The 22,153-nt window shown below is 44.8% G+C and overlaps 1 protein-coding gene across 4 annotated transcripts in view; it reads right to left on the reverse strand.

Annotated features, from left to right (window-relative positions):
- CAMSAP2 (calmodulin regulated spectrin associated protein family member 2) overlaps positions 1-22,153 on the reverse strand; it is an 89,312-nt gene that overhangs the window by 65,284 nt on the left and 1,875 nt on the right. For all 4 annotated transcript variants that reach the window (XM_081256195.1, XM_081256194.1, XM_081256197.1 and 1 more), the window contains exon 2: positions 4,022-4,281. In XM_081256195.1, coding sequence (XP_081112321.1) covers positions 4,022-4,281 — 260 coding nt within the window. The remainder of the gene's footprint in view (positions 1-4,021; positions 4,282-22,153) is intronic.

The following is a 22,153-nucleotide window of genomic DNA, read 5'->3' on the forward strand; positions in this document are numbered from 1 at the left end:
TATACGCTTTCAGTTCAAACTTGGGTCGAGAATTCCTTCAGGCCAGTCACTTCTGTCACGCACCCCTTCTCCCAAGCACTGAAACCCCATTAATCATTCACCCTCTGAAGCCTTTCCTCATCCTCCCCGGCAGAAACCATCACGCCCATCTGTACGTTCCCAATGCCTATTGCTTAAACTCACACTTAGAGCACTTGTTTCATGCTAATTAGCATTTTTTCCAATCTTCTTCCTCACTGGATTCTAAGTTCCACGTCATTCAAGTGGAGGTGTCAGTGGTCAGGTGAATGCACACACCACAGAACGTAATAAAATGAAGTAACACTTCTTTACCTACAGGAATGTCCTTGAGGGTAAACAAATATTTCCGTCATCTTTCTGTGTTCTAGACACACTTCACTGGCCTGCCACTACTACAAAGCAGTGTAATGGCCAGTAGCAGGGAGACATACTAACTTTTTAGCTTATGTTTTCTGAATATCCGAAAACATCCCTTATACCAATCCTGACAGTTCACTGAGAGAACATTGTATACCTTACTTATCAAATGGTTTATCAGCCCACTTTAATTTCCATTAATTAAGCAGAGTATTAAATCTTGTTATTACTCGTTAAAAGAAAGCACTTCAAAATAAAATTTTTGTTATATGATGATGACTGTTCCAAAACAAAATCTGATTAAATAATAAACGTTATTTTATAAATCAAATATGAAAATCGATCTCCTTGTTTCATATCACACATACGATATACATTTACTTTAGTGGCGTTTTATACATATCAACTCTTATTTCCTACATATACAAACATGGCTGGAACGCTGAGTTACGACCAACAGTTTGATTCATAAGCAGTCTACGGTTTAGATAGTATGAGTCCAAATGTTTTAAGTGCTCAAATCTGCTTCCACTTACAGCACTCTAAATTAGAAAGTCACAGTTTTAGCTCATTCAGATTACAATTCTACTTTTGCTACTAAATAACAGTGCTACCCTAGGCAAATCACTTAACCTCTCTAAATTCTACGTTTCACATCGTTGACATGACTCTGGATTAGATCATATTTCCCAGACCCCATTCTCATCATACGAATCACCGTGAGCACCGGTTTGGAAATACGTGTCCTGACCCCCCCTCGAAAGGCTCTATGCTACCAGCTCTGCCTTGGGGGCCGGGGGGGGGGGGTCTGTGTTCAAAGTTCCCACGGACTCGTGTTCCCCAGGCTCCTCCGGATTGGGAAGTTTTCTACTACACACTGGTTTCTGATCTCTAATGCTCTTCCTGGCTCTAAAGTGCTATGAATTTAAGATTTTCTGACATGGATCAAATCCCCCCAGCCCAACCTGGTGATACCGAACACAATCCACGTGCAACGTCACTTTGCTGGGCAGGAAGGTTCAAAAGGTATCATTCTTAACAGCTGGCTCCATTTGCTGTACAAGCCCCTCGCTTTTCAAGCCATCCTACATACCAGTATTTGTGCTGACAAACAATCTGACAGCTAACCTGATCTGGGTCAGAACACACTTCTGGTTGAAGGTGCTCCCCCGTGGTTTTAATGCACACAACTCGCCGTACGTTGAACGCTGACTCACGTGTTAGTGTCAGCTCTCAGAGCCTGTGCTCCCAGCCCTGCAGCTGTGCCTGGTTCACATCTGTCCTTTACTCACATATGTGTGACAGCCATCGGGCAGACCACAACTCTACAACCCCGTCTAGCAATCTGACAGATAATGATTAGGTGCTGAATAAACTTTAATACATCATAACTATTAACTGGCTTTGAAACATAATGCCTGAAAATACTTGCCCATGGATATAAATATAGAAGAAGACACTTAAAAGGCTATACTCTCAAAATCTGTCTTTAAAAGCACTGTGATAGAAAGCATATGCTCTCCAACGGGTGTTCTCATTTTTAAAAAAAGGCACTGCTTTCAATCCCCACCCACCGCAAGTTAATAAAATCTGGTTAGTCAAACTTGCCTTAGAGTGATATTTCTCCTACCAGCACACACTTCTTTCCCCCAAAAGGCTGTGACGCAGCATACAGAAATAAAAGATCTCAAACATACCAAGATAATTTAGAGGTGGGAAGTGTGGTAGGGGTCAATATATTCAGTACAGTTAAACAGACCAGTTTTCACTATACTTCTCAAAAAGCAGGACAAGGCAGGAAACTGATTCTTACTACTCGAAAACCAGACCAAACAGTTTCTCAGGAAACAAAGTTTTTACTAGTACTCTGAGAAATTTTCTCACATAGGTCTTAGAAAAATAGTTATGGTACAGCATCATCAATCAAAATTTCACAGCAACTGGAAAACTTTAAATCAGACTGTAAGAAAAACTGAAAGTATACAATTAAAACACAGATCAGTAGGTGTGGCACTGCAAGGGTGAAGGTGATGAGTGTCTGAGGCCCACAGACAGAAGCCAGACCCAGAGAACCAGAGGTCATATCATTTACATCACGTTCCTTAAATCTCATCTACTGAGGCAGATTTAATAGCAGGATCGATACAGAGTGAAAGAAACCTGACGGGAATGCGATCAGTCGTCTGCCAAACCTGTATCTTCACACACACAAGCTGCACTAGGAAAAATAATGAAGAAAATGTGGGAAGTTTGTTTCACTCTTATTAAGGAGGATCTAAAATCGATAACCTCCTCTGATGCTAGAAGGACAGGTCACGTGACGTGTATCTCTGGTACCTGAAAGAACGGGTACTGAGCAAACACAGACACAGACTCAACGTCGCGGACGTGCTTTGTAACCATCGATTTGGCCTGAACGATGCAAGTAAAAATAATCAGAGCAGGAGCATCCCACTAGCGCAGCGACTGTAGAGAGGTGGCGGTGAGCACCTGTGGGGACACCTGAGTAGAGCCTGCTCAGCCCTGGTGCTGGCACGCCATTCACGTGTATGACGTGCACAGGGACAGGTGCACAACGATCGGGGGAACCCGCAAGGTGGACTTGAAGCCGTCAGTGAGAGGTGAAAATCTCACATCTGATAATAAACACTCTTAGTTTTCCTTAATAATTCTATTATAAATCTATTACTAAATTCATTAAATTTTTCTTGAGACATTATTCCCCATTTCTTGAAAGTAACCGTGTTTTTTTTTTAAGAAGGAAAATAGGCAGAAAGCAGAAGTGGGTCAATCATCTCTTTCAGCACTATTTTTGGTAAACTACTTTTCGTTCATTCTTTGAAATTCTTCAATTTCAAAATTTCATATATTCTTCTTGTATATCTCTCTCCTTCCTCCGAAGTAAGGAATGTCCCATACAAGAGCATGATTTAATTAAATGTGCGAATCCGCTGTTCTAATGCCATTCTCGACGATGCCCAGGGTTTTGTAAACCTGAGCTAAAGCGGTACCGCAGATTGAAGCAGCATACGATGAACCTCAGCATCTGTGTGTCTCCAGAGACTATCATGAGAGAGGCCTGCCTGCTAGTCCCAAGCCAGCGCAGAGCCCTTCGTTGTGTGTTTTCCACAAGAACGAATTCAAGTTGTTAAATAAACTCAAGTATCTGATGTACAGACATTTACCAAGAGGTCATGTCATTCAAGCTTGTACATGAACACTTACAAATCCCGTCTCTTTCCTAATGAGAATAAAAGGATGCACTTTACATCTCTTCTAGTCTCTATGATGGAAAAAAGTTCTTACATCAAAAAAAATAATCACTTTACTTTCGTTGGAAATTATGTAATTGTTTCTCCCAGGTATTATTATAGCACCAAACGTTCCAAAATAGTTTATTAAAATCTTCCTTCATTTGTTCACTTTGCTAAACACCTGAAACACAACACTGTAAATCGACTATACTTCAATTTTAAAAAATCTTCCTTAATCTGAAAATGAGGCTTGTAAGAAAAAAAGGTATTTTTTAAACTCTAGGCAGAGATGACAATGCAATTGTAAAACCTATGTCCCTCCGTATCAGAATACAATTCACAAACGTACGCGCTTGAAACAAAATAATCCTGGGTGTATAAAGACTCACCATCTGTATGGGTTTCTTGTGGAGATCTCGTTCTGTTACCAATTTTTCTTGGTCGGTGACATACAGACCTTTCTGTGCTAAAGCCTGCATGACAGCATCGTGGCCCAGAAGGGGTTTGGCGGCGTCGCTCTTGAGAATGAGGCTCCCGGCGCGACAGTACAGTTCAGCCGAGAGAAGCAAGTTAACAACCGGCGGCTTGATGTGCTCCTGGTCGTACTGATCTGTGTAAAACGGCTCGCGAAGCTCCTCTGGCACATTTTCTACAAAGATTAAGGGGAAACGATTTCTTACAAGATTTTTATAAAAGAAACACAGTTTATCTAATAATTATTCATGTCTTAAAAGTTAAGATTCCTTCTAAAAATAACAATAACGCTGTAACTGAAAAGATGATTTATTCGACCTTGGCAGGTAATCTGCAACGAGAAGGAGAGAGAATTTTCCTTTACAGAGGATACGGTTCCGAGTATGTTCTCAAAAGCGACTACCAAGCGATCCAGGAGAGACGTCTGCTGAGTCCGGGGAGTCTGCGGAAAGTCTCCCCACGTGCACGCTGCAACACAGAGAGCCAGCTAAAAGGCTCCGAAAAGCCCATTCCAGCGAATCCGCTCATTCAGGCGCTCAACCAGGAAACGCGCGATAACAGCTATTTCCGGGGAACGCTAGGCCTCGACGCCTGGGAGTATAAAATCCCTTGCCCAAAGCTGCCCAGCTCGCCGGCTGCCAATTAGAACCCGCCCACTGCGAGCCGTCCCTCCGCCTCCGCCCGCCGCTGGCCTCTCCCTTCCTGCGGGCCCGCGGAGGCTGCTGAGCGGCAGCTACAGCTGCGGTTCACGGAGAACCACCCTTACAAGTCCCGCACACCGGGAAGCCCTGTTTCCTCCGCCTTCCCGCCGACCCCACCCCCCACCCCAAAAAGCCTTCCTGGGCACCCAGCTGCTCCCTCCGAGGGAGACAGACAGGGCAGCTGGGCGACGGGACGGCCTCTGAGTTTCTCTCTGGCGGCCAGGCCATCCCCCCGGGGAAGAACGCCAGGCAAGGCCGGGCGCCGTCCCCCACGAGGAAAGGCGGGCATCTGAGCAGGAAGCTGGCGTAGAGCCACAGTCACAGAACCTGGCAGCTCTGGCCCGACACCAGCCAGGCCCCCGCCCGCCTGCTCCGGAGAATGAGGGTTCGGGGCCACCCGCAGCCCACAGGGCTTCGAGGAGCCTCCTGAACAGGCAGCTTCAGCGTGAGCCCGGCGATGCCACAGCGCTCAGCAACGTCAGCCTCCCAAAAGGTGTTCTCGCGATATTAATATACAACGTAGCAATTTTACCTTCAAGTTTTTGACAGGTCCTATCATTTAGAAAAATATTTTCAACAAATAATAGTATCATAATGATGGCACGTTCCCTTTATATATGAGTTTGGTTCTGGGGAATTCAAGGATTTAGAAATAATCCTTACCCTCCAGGAGCCAGTAGTCTACAAATAATCTAGACAGACAGCAATTCAGAAACTGGAGACAACACTAAGCAATAAATGATCAAGGGGCTTCCCTGGTGGCGCAGTGGTTAAGAATCCGCCTGCCAATGCAGGGAACACGGGTTCGAGCCCTGGTCTGCGAAGATCCCACATGCCGTGGAGCAATTACGCCTGTGCACCACAACTACTGAGCCTGCGCTCTAGAGCCCGCGAGCCACAACTACTGAGCCTCTGTGCCACAACTCCTGAAGCCCGCGCGCCTAGAGCCCATGCTCCGCAACAAGAGAAGCCACCGCAGTGAGAAGCCCGCACACCGCAATGAAGAGTAGCCCCCGCTCGCCGCAACTAGAGAAAGCCCGCACGCAGCAAGAAAGACCCAACGCAGCCAAAAATAAATAAATAAATTTAAAATTTAAAAAATAAAAGAGAAAAGAAAATCAGAGGAAGCATCAACTCCAGAAGCAAGATCATAAACTTAGCTTTACATACGCTGAGTTTGAAACAACAGCAAAAATATCCAAGTGGAAATATCCAAAAAGCAGCTGGGAATACAGGACTCCGGAAAGAGGTCAAGCGTAGATGTACCAATTGGGGATTTTGGAGACATCTAAAAATATCATCCTCATTTAATAACTGAAAACACTTCCCTTCCTTCATAGCGGCATTAACCAGTAGTGAGCCAGCCTTAAACTCAGTAGCTGCCTCAGCGTGATCCACGAGCTCCGTTGTAATCTACAGGACACGGTGCTGGCACCCACTTAAATTTTAGTATCACAGGAGCTAAATGGAAGCTACTCGGAGAGCAAATTTAAAAGGGAAATTATTTGATTTTAAGATAATTATTATAAAATGTATACATAATAGATGTTTTCCCCTATAACAATAAAAAGTGACTAATGCAGGTGACTTGGTACCTAAACATCAGCTGTGCAAAGAAAAGTGACTGCTCATGATCAGGATTACAAACTTCACCACACCTGTACATCCGCTTACATTTATTTACGGCTTTTACGTCCATTCTCACACATGATGTTTATTACAACTTGGTGGAACTGTCAAATCAGACAATACACAGGAAAATATTAGGAATGTATAATACCTCGTAAGGGCCTTTATGCGCGGGCACTGTCACAAACATGCATTCTGTCGTTCAACACTAACAACCCTCTTGTCCCTATTTTACAGATAAGGAACTCAAGAAAGGTTACCTTGCCCAAGGACACATAGCTGATAAATGCAGAGTCTTAGCTCTAAACCTTGTAGCTAAACAGATTCAAAAATAACAATGGTTTGCCAGGATCAACAAGCTGGAAGGTGGAAAACATATGGCTTAGGGGCTATTTTCATTTTATTACGACGAACCCACAAATCTAAGTGATGAAAATGTAAGTTTCAAAAAGATCTCAATGCAAGGAAAAGGGAAGGGATCCACAGCAAGTCAACGAATGTTTCAAGAATATGACAAAAACAGATTATTCCACCCCAAAAGAATGCAAAACTGCATACTGAGTATTGTAAAGTAGGTCACTTTTAAGAACAAGTCTTCAAGAACTAAATATGCTTAAAAGAAGACTTTGAAAATGTCTATCATTTTGCCAACAGTACAAGACTATCATTTTTTAGAAAACAGTTTGGAGTTGTATCACATTTTTAAAACAAATGAACTGAAACCACGTATTAGAAAATAAACAGGCAAAATCAAAGATAAGAGGTTTCACCCTCCCCCTCACCTCCAGAGTACAAGAAGGTAAGAAATTAATACTTCAAGAAACTGAAACTCCATTCCCAGAATTGCAAAGGATGAGACAAGTTTTTCTTGTGCACCAGGACTTAAGCAAGAACCTACCTTACTTGTGTTATCATAAATCCTGACTAGAGCTAAGCTTTGAAATTAACAATCACCTGAAATGCTTGGGCACACGCAGAGGGCACAGAAACAGTCTTGCTCAAGGCACTTTTCTATAAAGCTGAGTTAGTACTAGTTGCATCCATACACCAGCAAATGACACAGATTTCCTTAGAACAGTGAACGGTCAGGGGGTACAAGGGGAACGCAATTCAGAGATATCACCACTCAACCATGGGAACACTGCCTTATTTTCCACAACTAAAAATTATGTCCAAGGCAATTACTAAGACAGAATTTGTGAGTTTCAAAAACTCCAAGTAAAAGTAAGCCCTACACCTGGAACTCTAAATTAACCAAAAGACACAAAAATGGTCAGTTAACATTTTTTTTAAAAAATCATAGTACCGGTAATCAAAGAAAGTTACAATGAGACTCTGCCTATCAAAATGGCAAATAATTTTTAAACCCACTGTTGACAAGGATGTACTAAAATGAGTACCTCACAGAAATCCAAAAAAGAGGGGATATATGTATACGTAGAGCTGATTCACTTTGCTGTAGAGCAGAAACTAACACAACGTTGTAAAGCAACTATACTCCAATAAAGATTAACTAAAAAAACAAGAGTACCTCCTACATGACCAGAGGGCAAGGACCATAATTACTCCCCATAATACAAACCGTAGCATCTTATGCCTGATACATGGCAAGCACGAAATAAATACTTGATGAATGAAAATGTTATTATTTTTTTTTATTTTAGTCATTAGTCTTGTCCTAAAGGGACTCCCACCAGATTTCAAATTTCCCCTCAACTCCCAGATTCTGTACTAGTAATCCTAATTTACTCCTGTACCTGCTTTGAAAAACCTGAGTTTTCCCCCCTAGGCCACTCTTCTGCAATAGTATCCCTCTCAAAACCAACCCTTTTTCAGTTAACCGACATTCACTACCAGCAGGAGGCAGCATGACAGAGTGGGGAAAACCGGGGCTTTGGATTTAAAAGCTGTGTCTTCCTTGACCCGGGACCGTGAGCGCAGGAACCGTCTGTCCTGAGTTCAGGCTCCACAGCCTGCACAGGTGTGCAGCCGTGGCTGCCCTTGACTTCAAGTTCCTCCACCTCTGGGCCCACCACACCGCAGACACTACAGGGTGCCACGTCTGTCCCTCGGGGCCTGGGCACCAGCTACTCCCCGGCCCCTCACCCTCCTCCTGCGGTCGGCCCTTCCCATCGGGAGCTCAGTCAGCGGTCATCTCCCATACACACCTTCCCTGACCCTACGCAGTCGTCCTGTTTCAATTACTACTATCCCATAATATTTAGGTTAGCCTATTTCGACCCCCTCCCACTACAACCCAGCCTCAAGGAGAGCGGGATACTTTCCTGTCCTCCGTCACAGCACCTAGAACAGTGCCTGGAACACAGTAGGCACTCAAATATTTAAGAATGTACAAGGTAAAGTACATAAACTGAGCCTGGCCTTCAAGGAAGACGCCAGCTAAGGTAGTGCCCCTGCTCCCTCCCCGCACCCAAGACTTGCTGAAGTCACCTCCTCCACTCCTCTCCCTGCCCAGAGAGCCACAGGGACCTCTCCTGAGCTCCAGGTCCTCACAACTCTTCACATCGCAAAGAAACCCCAAACCCCAAACCAGAGCCTGGTTTATCAGAGACAAGGGCAGTAAGAAACATGGAAAGGCGGGGTCAGAGCGAGCTCTGTGGGGCTGGACTGAGATGGGAAGTGTCAGTGTGGACACATTGTGGTTGGCATGTATCTGTGACCGAGAGAGAAGCAGCTGTAGCTGCATGTCACATCTGCACATGCGTGTTTCCTAGCTCTGTCTGCTAAATCCCAGCGGCAATAAGCCTCGCACCTATATCTCAGTTTCTAATACGCGTCCCATTAAAACAAACCAAGACTCCTCCAGAAATGGCTGTTTCCTCCCGGGCTGGAGCAGGAAAACTGCAAGATCAGCTCAGAACGTGTGTGTGTGTGCGTGTGTGTGTGTGTGTGCGTGTGTGTGCGAAAGCTAACAAATGATGGGACCATGTCAAAAGGTCACAGGATTCAGCCAGAAGGAGATCCCATTGACCAAATCTGAGACAATCTGAACATCAAAATAAATAATGACAATAAAAGATTATAACCCACTGAATAAAACAAGAATGTCCACCCTGATGTAAACAAATAAATGAATAAGTATGTGAAAGAAAAAGAAGGGAAAACTCTTCCTTGTAGTAGAATACCAACTAAAAATGGGATAAAATAAATGGGATAACAACTGATTCAAGCAAGAATCATTTTGGATGCTAAATTGGTGGGTTTGATGAACAGGGTATTTCAAATTATCTCCTCATGAATTGCTTCTTAATTAAAGATGGAAAATAATAACTTTATAGCGGAAAGAAGTGGCAGATACTGCCTGAAGCAAGTGATCAAAGTCTGCATCAACAACTGAACGGACATCGTGTGCCCCTGACACAACCCACACTGAAAACACAGCACCTCTTCTGTGGTCGTCCCGCCAGGTTTGTATAACTTGAATCCATCAAGTAGACGCGTTAGATAGATCCAAATGAGGGACATTCTATAAAATAACTGGCCTACTGTTTTCATAAGATAAAAAGACATTTTAATAAGGGGAACAAATCGACACTGCAGGCTCAGACATTTTGGGGGTATTGAGAACTGGGATTTCCTACTTCCTGCCCCCACCTCCCTGGCATCTCGGTGTATGAGGGAGGATGTCAAGCTGTCTGATCCTGGGAGGAACAGAGGGTAAGGAAACTGAGCTCTGTCTAGATATTTCTCCTCTGGGGTTGCCTGGCTGCCCAGTGGTTCATCTCTGGTGCCTGCTGGGCATCCCTGCCCAAGCCCCCTGAGGAACACAGGGATGCTGCCAGGTAGGGGGCAACAAAGCACACCTGCTGCTCGAGAGACAGGTGATGGAGGTGGCAGGGATGAGAGGGGGTGCGAGGGCGGGTCAGCTGGAGGCGAGCAGGGAGGGAAGGAGGGAGAGTAGAGAGTAGGTGGTCAAAGGACAAGAAGGAAGAACGCCACAGAAGATGGGGTGGCACCAGGGGACAGGAGGAGGAGGGGGTCGGGAAACGTCTCCGGTTCCTGGGTCTCCATCACCTCTTGCCTGAGGCAGGCGTCTGTGTACTGTGCCTTCAGACTGGCTAGGTTTTCTTGTTGGGACACTGCCCGCAGCCACGCCAGAATCTCATCGTCGTCCCAGTCATGGAGCCCAGGGGCGGAATGAGGGCCCAGCGTTCCGGAGAGGGCAGAGGACCCCGAGGCAGGAGGTGGCCCAGCTGGAGCCTGCACGGAACTGCCTGCTTGTGCCAGGGGCACAGGGCAAAGACAGTGCCCAGGGCAGGGGCCTGCCACCCAGCTCAGCATGCTGCTGGGGTGCTGAGGCTTCACAGTGTCAGTATCATGGGAGACACAGACAGTCGGAAACACCGTTCCAGGTTAAGGAGCTGACAGAGACAAGTCTACTAAATGTGCTGCACGATCCTGGACTGCATCTTGGAATGGGAAAAAAAAGCAGCAACACAGGACATTGAGACACTGGCCAATCTGAACAGGGGATGTGGATTAGATAATACGGTGTCGAAGTTAAATTTCCTTATTTTTATAATTTTACTGAGATGATCTCAGACTTATCGTTCATCTCTCATCAGGAGAGAGTCTGAAGTATTTAGGGGTAGAGGGTACAATGTCTCTGATTCTTTCTCAGACAGCTCAGAAAACATTACGTGTGTGTCTGTGTATGACACACACGGATTTGTGTGGGGGAAGGGAAAGGGAGAAAATGGGACAAAAGGTTAACAACTGGTAACCCTGGGGAGAGGGTATGCAGGAATTCCTTGTACTGTTCTTATACATTTGAAATTACGCTGCAGAGAGTCATGAAACCTCAAAATGCCCCAAATCCATCTTCTCCCCAAGCGTCATCACTCCCGGTGTTCCCTGCATCACAGAAGTTCAGCGGCATCTAGGCGTCCCTCAAGCCCCAGACCAGATCCATCACCAAATCCGGCCCAACCCTCCCCTTCTCGCCATCTCAACTCACACCTCCTGGTCCCGGCTCTCGGAACTTTGCATCTGCACTACTGCATTACTCCTAAACTTGTCTTTGCAATGTTCACACCTGTCCCCACTCCAAACCATTCTCTACTGTAGCCAGAATCTGCTTATTTCCCGTAGGCAAACTTGAGCATGTCACACACCCTGCCAAACCTCAGGGTTTTCAATGACTTCTGCTTCTTTAAGGACTCAAAGCCTTCCTCTGACCTACAAGAAAGACAGGACCCTGCCCCTGCCGGCCCATTCAGTTCCCGGAACCATGCACGCTCCCGTCCCCTGCAAAGCCTTTGCACATTCTCGTCACCACTGTTTATATGCTCTTTCTCCCTATTCTTTACTCCCTTCCAGATTCTTGGGGGCCAGTGATCCATTCAGTTGGGCCCAATTTCCCCCCAATAAAGGAAAAGAACAGAACAGTTATCCTGCCTTTCCTGTACCTCAGAAAATGCACTTTTACTTCCGAGGCGATCCAATTCTGTTATAAAAGACGCCTAAGTTTGTAAAATATATGTGAAACCTTTTAAGATATTTGAAGTATAGATAAGTACTAGTAAGCAAAAAGTTGTTAATCATGGACAGAACTCAAAGAATGTACCAAATAAAGGTAAGTGGTTAGCAGCATATGTATGTTAAACATAGTAAGGAATGGAAAAACCAGAAGATACCTAATATTCATGAGGTCCCAAGGTGCTAACTATTCATGATACACAAGATACAGCAGGCAATACATATTCATGATATAGTAAATATACATGAGGCTAAACAAACAATAGGCAATGAACACTAAATATACATGAACACTTAAAATTCATGAATGCTCAACTGGGCCACCCATCAGTGACACACATTCTGGCCTGCCCAAGGCGCACAAGACCCAAGGCTATTCATCAGGCTTCCCGACAAGCCACAGCTGTGACAGGCATGCATGTCCTCTGCGTCTCTGATGGAGCAAGTGTGCAGCCTTGTGTCACTGTGGGCCTCCTTGTTCAAACCTCAGCGCTGGTTGTTGCAACCGTACCATCTGTGGGCAAGGCTGATGGAGCAGAAAGAGATGGACAAAGAACGAGGTGTGGTGTGCTGCAGGATTCGGGGAGGGTGTGTTCATTCACCCCACCTTTCTTTCCCCTCGCTTCGCACTGTGAACTGATTTAACAATCCATGTGATTGAAGCACTCTTGAGTTTGTGTGTGAGTCTTCCTGCTCCGTGACCTCCAGGGTGGCTGCCTGGCAGTTCGTTGTGGAAATTTCTCCCCCAGGGCACCCGGCATTTAATACAGGAAGAGAATTCCCACTAACAAACAAAGAAGTCACGACACAAAGAGAAATAACGAGACATCAAGTGCCTCCTGGTGGAAGTACACAAGCCTATGGAGTAAGCAAAAAAAAAAAAAATCAAACTTGAATCTGTACAATTCTCTATATTTAACTGTCAATGTGTAAGAAATACAGGGGACAAAAAGAAACCTGTTAAACAATCCCGTGGCGATCCAGGCCGTGGGAAACGACAGGACAAATACTACGGTTTCTCCAGTAAGTAAACTGTAAGGAAAACAAAATTCGATGGAGGGGGAGCCTATATATTTAAAAAACTTAGAGAGACATACCAAATTGCAAAGGCTGGCCCCTGTTTAGATACTGACTGGAACAAATGAACTGTAAGACAGAAAAGTGAAAACAAAAAGATGACTGGTGATGTGGAGCGGTGTGATGATGGCAGGACCACGGCCAAGTTTAAAAAGGGAGCGCCTGGGGACTTGCCCGTCGGTCCAGTGGTTAAGACTTCACCTTCCAAGGCAGGGGGTGCGGTTCGATTCCTGGCTGGGGAGCTAGGATCCCACATGCCTCCGGGCCAAAACAAAAACCCAAACGTCAAACTGAAGCAACACCGTAACAAACTCAATAAAGACCTTAAAAATGGTCCACATCAAAAAATCTTAAAAAAAAATAAATTAATTAAAAAAATAAAAAGGGAGCCCCTGGCTGCCGGAGACACTAGTATGTTTATAGATGCAATGACACGATGTCGGGGACTTGCTTTAAATAACCGGCGGCTGGGTCGGGGGTGAGCCGCTGGCCGTGGAGGTCAGACGCGGGGTACAGGGAGTTCGCTGTCATCGTAGCTGTTTGGGATTTGCCATCGTCAAACGGATTTGTCCGCTTGAAGAGGAAGGAGGAGGCGGGAGAAGGGCAGAGAAGTTTCCCTGAGGAGCCCTGGGTGCCGTGGGACAGGACGTGAGAGAGGGCGGGGCGCGGGAGGAGGGCTCCGCCCACCCCCACCCCGCCAGGCCCGAGCCTGCCCCCCTCACCCCACCCCGACCGCTGCCAGACGCCGACCCAGGTCCCAGGTGCGCTTTCCATGCCGCAGTGAACACACCCCGGCCGCCCCGCCCGCTTCGCTTCCCCGCTTCCCCTCCACACCTTCCGCCGAGCTGCGAAATCCCGAGGCGCCTCCGGCCACGCCTTCACCCCGCAAGCTGGACCTCCTGTCCCGCTTCCTCACTTCCCCTCTGGTCACTCTCTGCGGCTCTCCTGTCTTGGGGGCCTCCCCACACTCTCCCGCGGGGTGACTGGCACTTACCCACCCTGTGTGTCTCCATCACCACTTCGCCGCTCATCCCCGAGATCTTCTGAGCCCCACGCGGGCCTCTCCAAGGGCCCAGCGCACAGCCCACCGTCTCGGCGCTGCCCCCTCCCGCCCTTTCCTTCGCACACACAACCCGGCCCTCGCCCACTGTTCTGTTCCTCAGTAAGGAAAAGCAGTCTTCACACGCCCCACAATATCATCTTCCCCTCGCCGTGCCCAACCAACTACCAAGTCTTACCTTTGACGCGCATCCACTTCCTTCCGTATCCATCCACCTTCAAGCCGCTGCCACCTCTCACCTGGATCATAACAACTTCCTAACTGTTCCCCCTTCACAACCCTTCGTCTCCCTCCGATGCATTTTCTGCTCTGTATCCAAGAGATCTTTTTCCTTGTTGTGGTCAAATACACGTGACATTAAAATCACCATTTCAACCATTTGTAAGTGCACTCCCAGAGATCTTCTGAGAAACAGTCTTCCAACAACATTACCAAGTTTAAAACACAAACTGAGTGGCTCAGGGTCCAGGAGGGAAGGAGACTTTCCACTAGACCTAGCCTTTTATACCTCTGGACTTTTGAATCAGTGCCTGTCTCACCTCTTCAAAAACTATTAAGTGTCCAAAGTAAAATTTCAAGAACTTATAATCAAGACCTCTAAAATCTATGTTTAAAAAAATGGAGGTAGGGCTTCCCTGGTGGCGCAGTGGTTGAGAGTCCGCCTGCCGATGCGGGGGACACGGGTTCGTGCCCCGGTCCGGGAGGATCCCACATGCCGTGGAGCGGCTGGGCCCGTGAGCCATGGCCGCTGAGCCTGCGCGTCCGGAGCCTGTGCTCCGCAACGGGAGAGGCCACAACAGTGAGAGGCCCGCGTACCACAAAAAAAAAAAAAAAAAAAAAAAAAAATGGAGGTAGCTAAAAAAGAAAAAAGGTTATTTCTGCTGTTTCAAAATCTGTTACAAAATTCTACAAAACGCGTAAATCAGAGAAAAATTTACAAGTCAGCACCCTCGTAATATGAATGTCACAAAAAAAAAAGGAAAACAAGAAGACAGTTGAAAGAGAATCTTGAAAGTAGCAGTAAAATGCCAGCAGAAAAAAATGAAAACCATCTACTTTGAAACTTTCCTTTGCTGAGGACAAATGTCTTTTAAAGTATTTCAAACATTTCAAATATTTTTTATTCTAAGAGCCTAAAGTACTTAAAATTTCCTTGTAATTCCCATTTAGAGACAGAAAATGGTTTGAAGGAGAGGGCTGGGAGTGGGAGCGGGGGTAGATTCAAAATAACTTTTCAAGATCATACACACACGTTCCCAGGAACCTGTATTTGTTAAATATGGAGTAAGGAGACGAACACTTTTTCAGTGAACTGAAATTCTATTTCTTTACCTCAAAAAACCATTTTCTGGGACTTCCCTGGTGGCACAGTGGTTGAGAACCCGCCTGCCAATGCAGGGGACATGGGTTCGAGCCCCAGTCGGGGAGGATCCCACATGCTGCGGAGCGTGTGCCACAGCTACTGAGCCTGTGCTCCAGAGCCCGCGAGCCACAACTACTGAAGCCCGCATGCCTGGAGCCTGTGCTCCGCAACAAGAGAAGCCACTGCAGTGAGAGGCCCGCGCACCGCTATGGGGAGTGGCTCCTGCTCACAGCAACAAAGACCCAATGCAGCCAAAAATAAATAAGTTAAATTAAATTAAAAAAAAAAAAAAAACATTTTCAGGTGCTTCATAAACATGACTAGGCCTAACACTCAGGGTGCGACTGTGAGGGTTACAGAGGGACTTCGGTTTTCTCTCTAGTGCTGGATTCCCAGCCTCTGTTTTATTTTTCCCAGTTCATAGTTGAAAAAGTTTATTTTTTTTTAATTTTTGAATTTTATTTTATTTTTTTTTTGTATACAGCAGGTTCTTATTAGTCATCGGTTTTATACACATCAGTGTATACATGTCAATCCCAATCACCCAATTCATCCCACCACCACCACCCCCGCCCTCGCCGTGGCTTTCCCCCCTTGGTGTCCATACGTTTGTTCTCTACATCTGTGTCTCAATTTCTGCCCTACAAAACGGTTCATCTGTACCATTTTTCTAGGTTCCACATATATGCATTAATATACGATATTTGTTTTTCTCTTTCTGACTTACTTCACTCTGTATGACAGTCTCTAGATATATCCACGTCTCTATAAATGACCCAATTTCATTCCTGAAAAAAGTATTTTGAATAAAAAGAATTCTTTGAAATTATTAAAGAAATACAATCCCATTCCACAATGGGAAACAGAATATCCAAAGGTAGCCTAAGTGTGAGATGGATCAATTCATGTTTCAATGTATATGCTTTTTCTTCTAAAGAAGGCAAAACAAATGCTTATCATCATGACTATTTGGCAAGCAGGGGAACTGAGACAAAGACTTTAGGAAAAAGGCCCCCAGAAAGGGAGCAGGTGGTAGAAGGAGAGCTGGAAAGACACTACAGTGTTGGGGTGTCGCCCTTTAACCCAGAACGTTATGTTGATGCAGAATGCGTGTTTAAAAAGAAAAGGAGGGGCTTCCCTGGTGGTGCAGTGGTTGAGAATCTGCCTGCCAATGCAGGGGACACGGGTTCGTGCCCCGGTCCGGGAAGATCCCACATGCCGCGGAGCAACTAGGCCTGTGAGCCACAACTACTGAGCCTGCGCGTCTGGAGCCTGTGCTCCACAACAAGAGAGGCCGCGACAGTGAGAGGCCCGCGCACCGCAATGAAGAGTGGCCCCCGCTTGCCACAACTAGAGAAAGCCCTCGCACAGAAACGAAGACCCAATACAGCAAAAATAAATAAAAACTCCTATCCCCAACATTATAAATAAATAAATAAATAAATAAAAAGAAAAAGAAAAGGAGAAACCATGCAAGGCACAGGAAGGAAAGTGCTAAATGTGACCAGTAAATACAATTATTATCTCAGCAGAAGCACCACACTGTGACTATTAACAAATGTGTAATATTAATTTAAAGATCATTACTTGTAATTTACCAATAGAAAAGGCCCATAAACTAGTACCTAAAAAACTAGATCCACTGTGGGGGGGGGCGGGGAACGACCCTGAAATGACAGATGGATGCTAAATATGTTTCCTAGTTCTGTATTAACTAATCAAATACAAACAGGTTTGTTGAAGAAAAATTAAATATACTTTTTTTTAAATATACTTTTAAATTCCACAAAAAATTTAAGACTTACATTTGAAAGGTTTTCACGCTTTCTTTGTGCCTTCACTTCCAGTATTATACTACAAAACTGTAATGAACTCTAGGAAGAGTATAACACAGAGGTCAAAATACAAACTTTAGTATCACAAAGGTTTTGACTCTAATTTTTGTTCCACCATTTAAAAGCTGGATGATCAAGGGCAAGTTATTTAACCCCTCTAAACCCATTTCCTCTTTTATAAAAAGGGTAAACTATCATATTTCCTAAAATCTTATTTTCCATTTGAGTATCTGTGAAATCAGGACATGTTGTAACAAATTTGTACTTCAATGTCCAAAAAACCTTTTTAAATTCAAGGTGTATCTCACAGTCTTCATGGCAGTGATTCTTAAGCTGGGGTCGTATTGGCCCCAGGAGACACTGGCAATGTCTGGAGACATTTCTGGGTGTTACAACTGGGGAAGAAGTAGGAGTGGGGAATACCACTGTCACCTAGTGGGTAGAGGCCAGGATGCTGCTAAAATCCTACAATGCATAGGACGGCCCCCTCAACAAGGAAGGAGCCAGCCAGTAGTTCTGCAGTGGGAAACCCTACCTTAGAGTGGCAGACGAAGAAATAAAATAATATCTACTTAATAGGGTCGTTCTCAGAATTAAAATACGGCATATAAAATGTTCAAAACTGTACTTAACACAAAGTATGTGCTCAATAAATCATAGTAGCTTTTTCAAAAATCCAATGTGCTTAGGATAATTTATTTATCTACTAAACAAAAGCCAAATTCCCTAAACAAATACCAAATCAAACAATCCCAATTTACCTTTCAAGCTGCATCTCCCACTACTCATCACATAAACCTCCTCCAGTCCTACTGGTCTATGTTGTTGCACTAACGGTACTGGGTTCCCAGCTCTGTGCTGGCACACAGACCACGTGCTCCACCCGCCACCCGTATGTGCCACTCAGGGGTGGTTTAAATACCTGTAGCCTTTGACACTGTTAATAAGACCACCCTCCTGGAAACTTTCTCCTTCCAGGGCCTCAGTATCTTCACACTTCCTTAATTCTCTTCCTAACTCCCTGCTCTAATTCCACCTTCTTTTCCTCAGCCTCCTCCCAAAACTATTCTGAGTGTTCACCACCGTAGATTCTGTCTCAAATCTTTTCTGTCGCTCTATGGTGTCATCTACTTCTGATTCCAATCACACTTTATACGCAGAAGATTCCCAAATTGCTATTTTGTAGTTTCACCTGGTCAATCATACACCCTACCCACCTTTACAGCTACCTATGGTACTAGATTTCTCAGATAAGGTATCTGGCCAACACATCAAGCTCAAGGTTCCCCAGAACAAAGCTGACTTGCCGTTTAACTTGCTGCTCTCCGTCTCTGCCAATGGCACTGGACTCACCCTCCCAGTCACCAGATCTCAAAAGCTCAAGTAACCTCATTCTCCTCGCTACCTCAGGGGGCCTTATTCTCCCCCCATGCACCCTGAATTCAGTCATTTAGAAACACTAGGGGGACTTCCCTGGTGGCGCAGTGGTTAAGAATCTGCCTGCCAATGCAGAGGACACGGGTTTGAGCCCTGGTCCAGGAAGATCCCACATGCACAGAGCAACTAAGCCCGTGTGCCACAACTACTGAGCCTGCGCTCTAGAGCCTGTGAGCCACAATTACTGAGCCCACACGCCACAAATACTGAAGCCCGCGCGCCTAGAGCCCGTGCTCCGCAGCAAAGAGAAGCCACTGCAATGAGAAGCCTGCGCACTGCAACGAAGAGTAGCCCCAGCTCGCAGCAACTAGAGAAAGCCTGCGTGCAGCAACGAAGACCCAATGCAGCTAAAACTAAATAAATAAATAAACAAATTTATTTAAAAAAAAAAAAGAAACACTAGGGATTATACCTTTGCAATGTTTTTTCTATCTTTTGCCTCTTTTCCATTAATTTGACTTCTCCCCAGACAGCACATGGTAAAGTGGGCAGCCTGAAATCAGGTTCAGAACACAGCACCATAAGCTGGGTGGCTTTGGGTGGGTCCCTAACCCTCTGGGCCTCATTTCCTCATCAGTAACACTGGAGTGATGGACAGTTTCCACCTCTCAAGGCCGTCATGAGGATTAAAATGAGATGATACATGGAAAGCGACCGACACACAGTAAGTACTCAATAAATATTAGCAGCATCTCTGCGCGGCTGCTTCAAGCTCTCAGCATCTCTTGCCCAGACTCCTACAAGAACTTCCCAGACAGGCCTCTCTGCAATCAGTCTCTGTCCGCTGACAGCACATCCTTCACACGTGCATGAGAGTCAGGTGTGAGACAGGATTTTGAGAAAACGTGTTGGGATATATAAAGAAATGAAATAAGGGGTATTTAAAATAGCAGATGATTTTATATTCTGCTATATGTTTTGTAGTTTGTATCAAACTACACGGTATGAAAGGGAGAATGATAGTTGATAAAGTTGAAATGATAAAGTGACACTAGGAATTGGGCCTTAAGTTCCACGTTACGAACTCCAAATGCTGGGAGTTCCCTGGCAGTCCAGGGGTTAGGACTCAGCGCTCGCACTGCCATGGCCTGGGTTCAATCCCTGACTGGGGAACCGAGATCCTGCAAGCCTCACATAGCTGCCTCCAAATGCAAGAATTTAGTAAGGAAGAAGGTCATAAAAGGGTTTGCACCCACCATTTTCCCCAAAGCACTTAAAGCAAACGCAGTAATATCACCGCTAAACGGGTTAAGCTGCTCAAATACAGTAGACACAGCACAGTTCAACTTCCCCCTCTTCCGCAATTTGGTTTACAGATTAAAATTCACCCAAACAAACTTATTCTTCATTTGATCAAAACTGCACCTGCCTTCTTCCACACAATAAACTATGAAGATTTGAGTTATTTGGAATATTTTTAGTGTAAAGAAAAAGAATATGATTCCAAGCTCTGATAGAAGACTTCAAATTAAGTAAATACCCTATCTGCTTTCTAGGTATTAAAATGCTAGCGCTTTATTTGCTTTTTATAGTTCAGTAACTTCATTCTGTGCCCAAAATTGACTTCTAGCTATCATTTTAAATGAATTTTCCAACATACAGTTTAAAATTGACTTCTTTTTAATATGTCAAACGTTAGAAACTTTCTCACGGAAAAAGACTAAATTGGTGCCTGAAGACCGGACATGTCATCATTAAAGAAGTGATTTTAGTAAATCATAACTTAAATTTGGGGTAATGTTTTGAATGATTAACTGAATACCACTAGCAACACCTCTGAAATATGCTGTCTACTAACATCTGCCATATAACAGTGTCTGCAGCAAATGCAGAAAATTTACATCAAAAGAAATGAAACATTACATTTTTTCAACTCACTCCATATAAATTTATACGTTGAAAGACTGTTGATTAAAGAATAAACAAAATGTACACAGATAACATTCTTAATAATATAATTTCTTGTTACTAAGTGACTCTTAAGGTCTTCTAAGCTTGATTTTCATTCCATTTTGAATATGACTTTCATCCACTCTAACTGTTGCCAAGACAACTGTAAGTACCAACAACGTTCATCTAAGCCATCTGAGAGTGTGTTAAGATCTGCCCATCCTTTCAAGAAAATAAATCAATAAGACTTCTAACGCGTGCTGTATGCCCATTCTGCACACTGGCAGATAAGAGGCTTACTCCGCAGAGCAGCGTAAGCAGCACAGACTTCAGAGTCAGAAAGACCCGCACTGGCCCGCAGGATCCACCGCTCGCCAGATGTTTAACCTTGAGCAAATTCATCTGAGCTTCTTCCCTCACCTGCAAAACGAGGACAATATCTTTCTAAAGGGATGCTGTGGGAATAAACGAAGCAATGTGTTTGAGGTATCGGGCATACAAGGGGCATGCCTGCCCTCACCAACGCCATACCCTTTAGTCAGACAATCAAATCAAAGCTCATGTCTGCCCGTACTAAAACTGTGACCGTGGGGAAGTTGTTTAACCCCTCTCTGCACTGGCGTCCTCTCTTTTTTAAATGGGGAGTACGCTACCTACATCACAGAGCTGCTGTAAGTCCCGAATATACAACATAATGCAAAGCATCTAGTGCAGTGCCCAGGCGCAACACACGTTCCACTGATAGTCTGTGCCTTCCTCTTCTCTTCTTCGCCAAGTGTGTTCGACACTTGTTTCTCAAGTGGTCCAGGATCTAGTAAGCTTGCCTGACAGGTGTCCAGAGAATAGGCCGTTTTCTGGTTAGGAACCCTTGTGAATCCAGGGCAACGCTGTGACATCTGTACTACAAGTTTCCCCTCAGTTTCAGAAGGAAAGAAAATATTTTTGCTATTCCCTCTGCCTTCCATCTTGTACACACTGCTTTTCCACAGAGGTCACTATATCAATTTAAGTCTTTCCATCTTTTCTAAAGACTTAAATAGGGACTTCCCTGGCAGTCCATTGGTTAAGACTTCACCTTCCAATGCAGGGGGTGCGGGTTCAATCCCTGGTCGGGGAGCTGAGATCCCACATGCCGCCCAGCCAAGAAACCAAGAACATAAAACAGAAGCAGTATTGTAACAAATTCAATAAAGACTTTAAAAAATGGTCCACATCAAAAAAAAATCTTAAATAAAAACCTTAAATAGCTTTCATTTCTCCTCTAAATGGATATTAGCTTCAGTATGCTGCTTAAGTTAAAACCAAAATACATCAATTATTTTCACCACCGATATCAGTGGTGCCAGGAAACAAAAATATACTAACACTTTGTGTTTCCTCCGAGGTGTTACTCTACACATTTAGTTCCAAAGAAATCTTCAAAATCTAAATTATTTCAAATTAAATTTTTTATTATATACTCCTGATGCTAATTTTAAAACCTTTAACATCGGGACTTCCCTGGTGGCACAGTGGTTAAGAATCCGCCTGCCAATGCAGGGGACACGGGTTTGAGC

This window comes from Mesoplodon bidens (genome assembly GCF_964165515.1).
Source record: "Mesoplodon bidens genome assembly, chromosome: 2".
NCBI lineage: Eukaryota > Metazoa > Chordata > Mammalia > Artiodactyla > Ziphiidae > Mesoplodon > Mesoplodon bidens.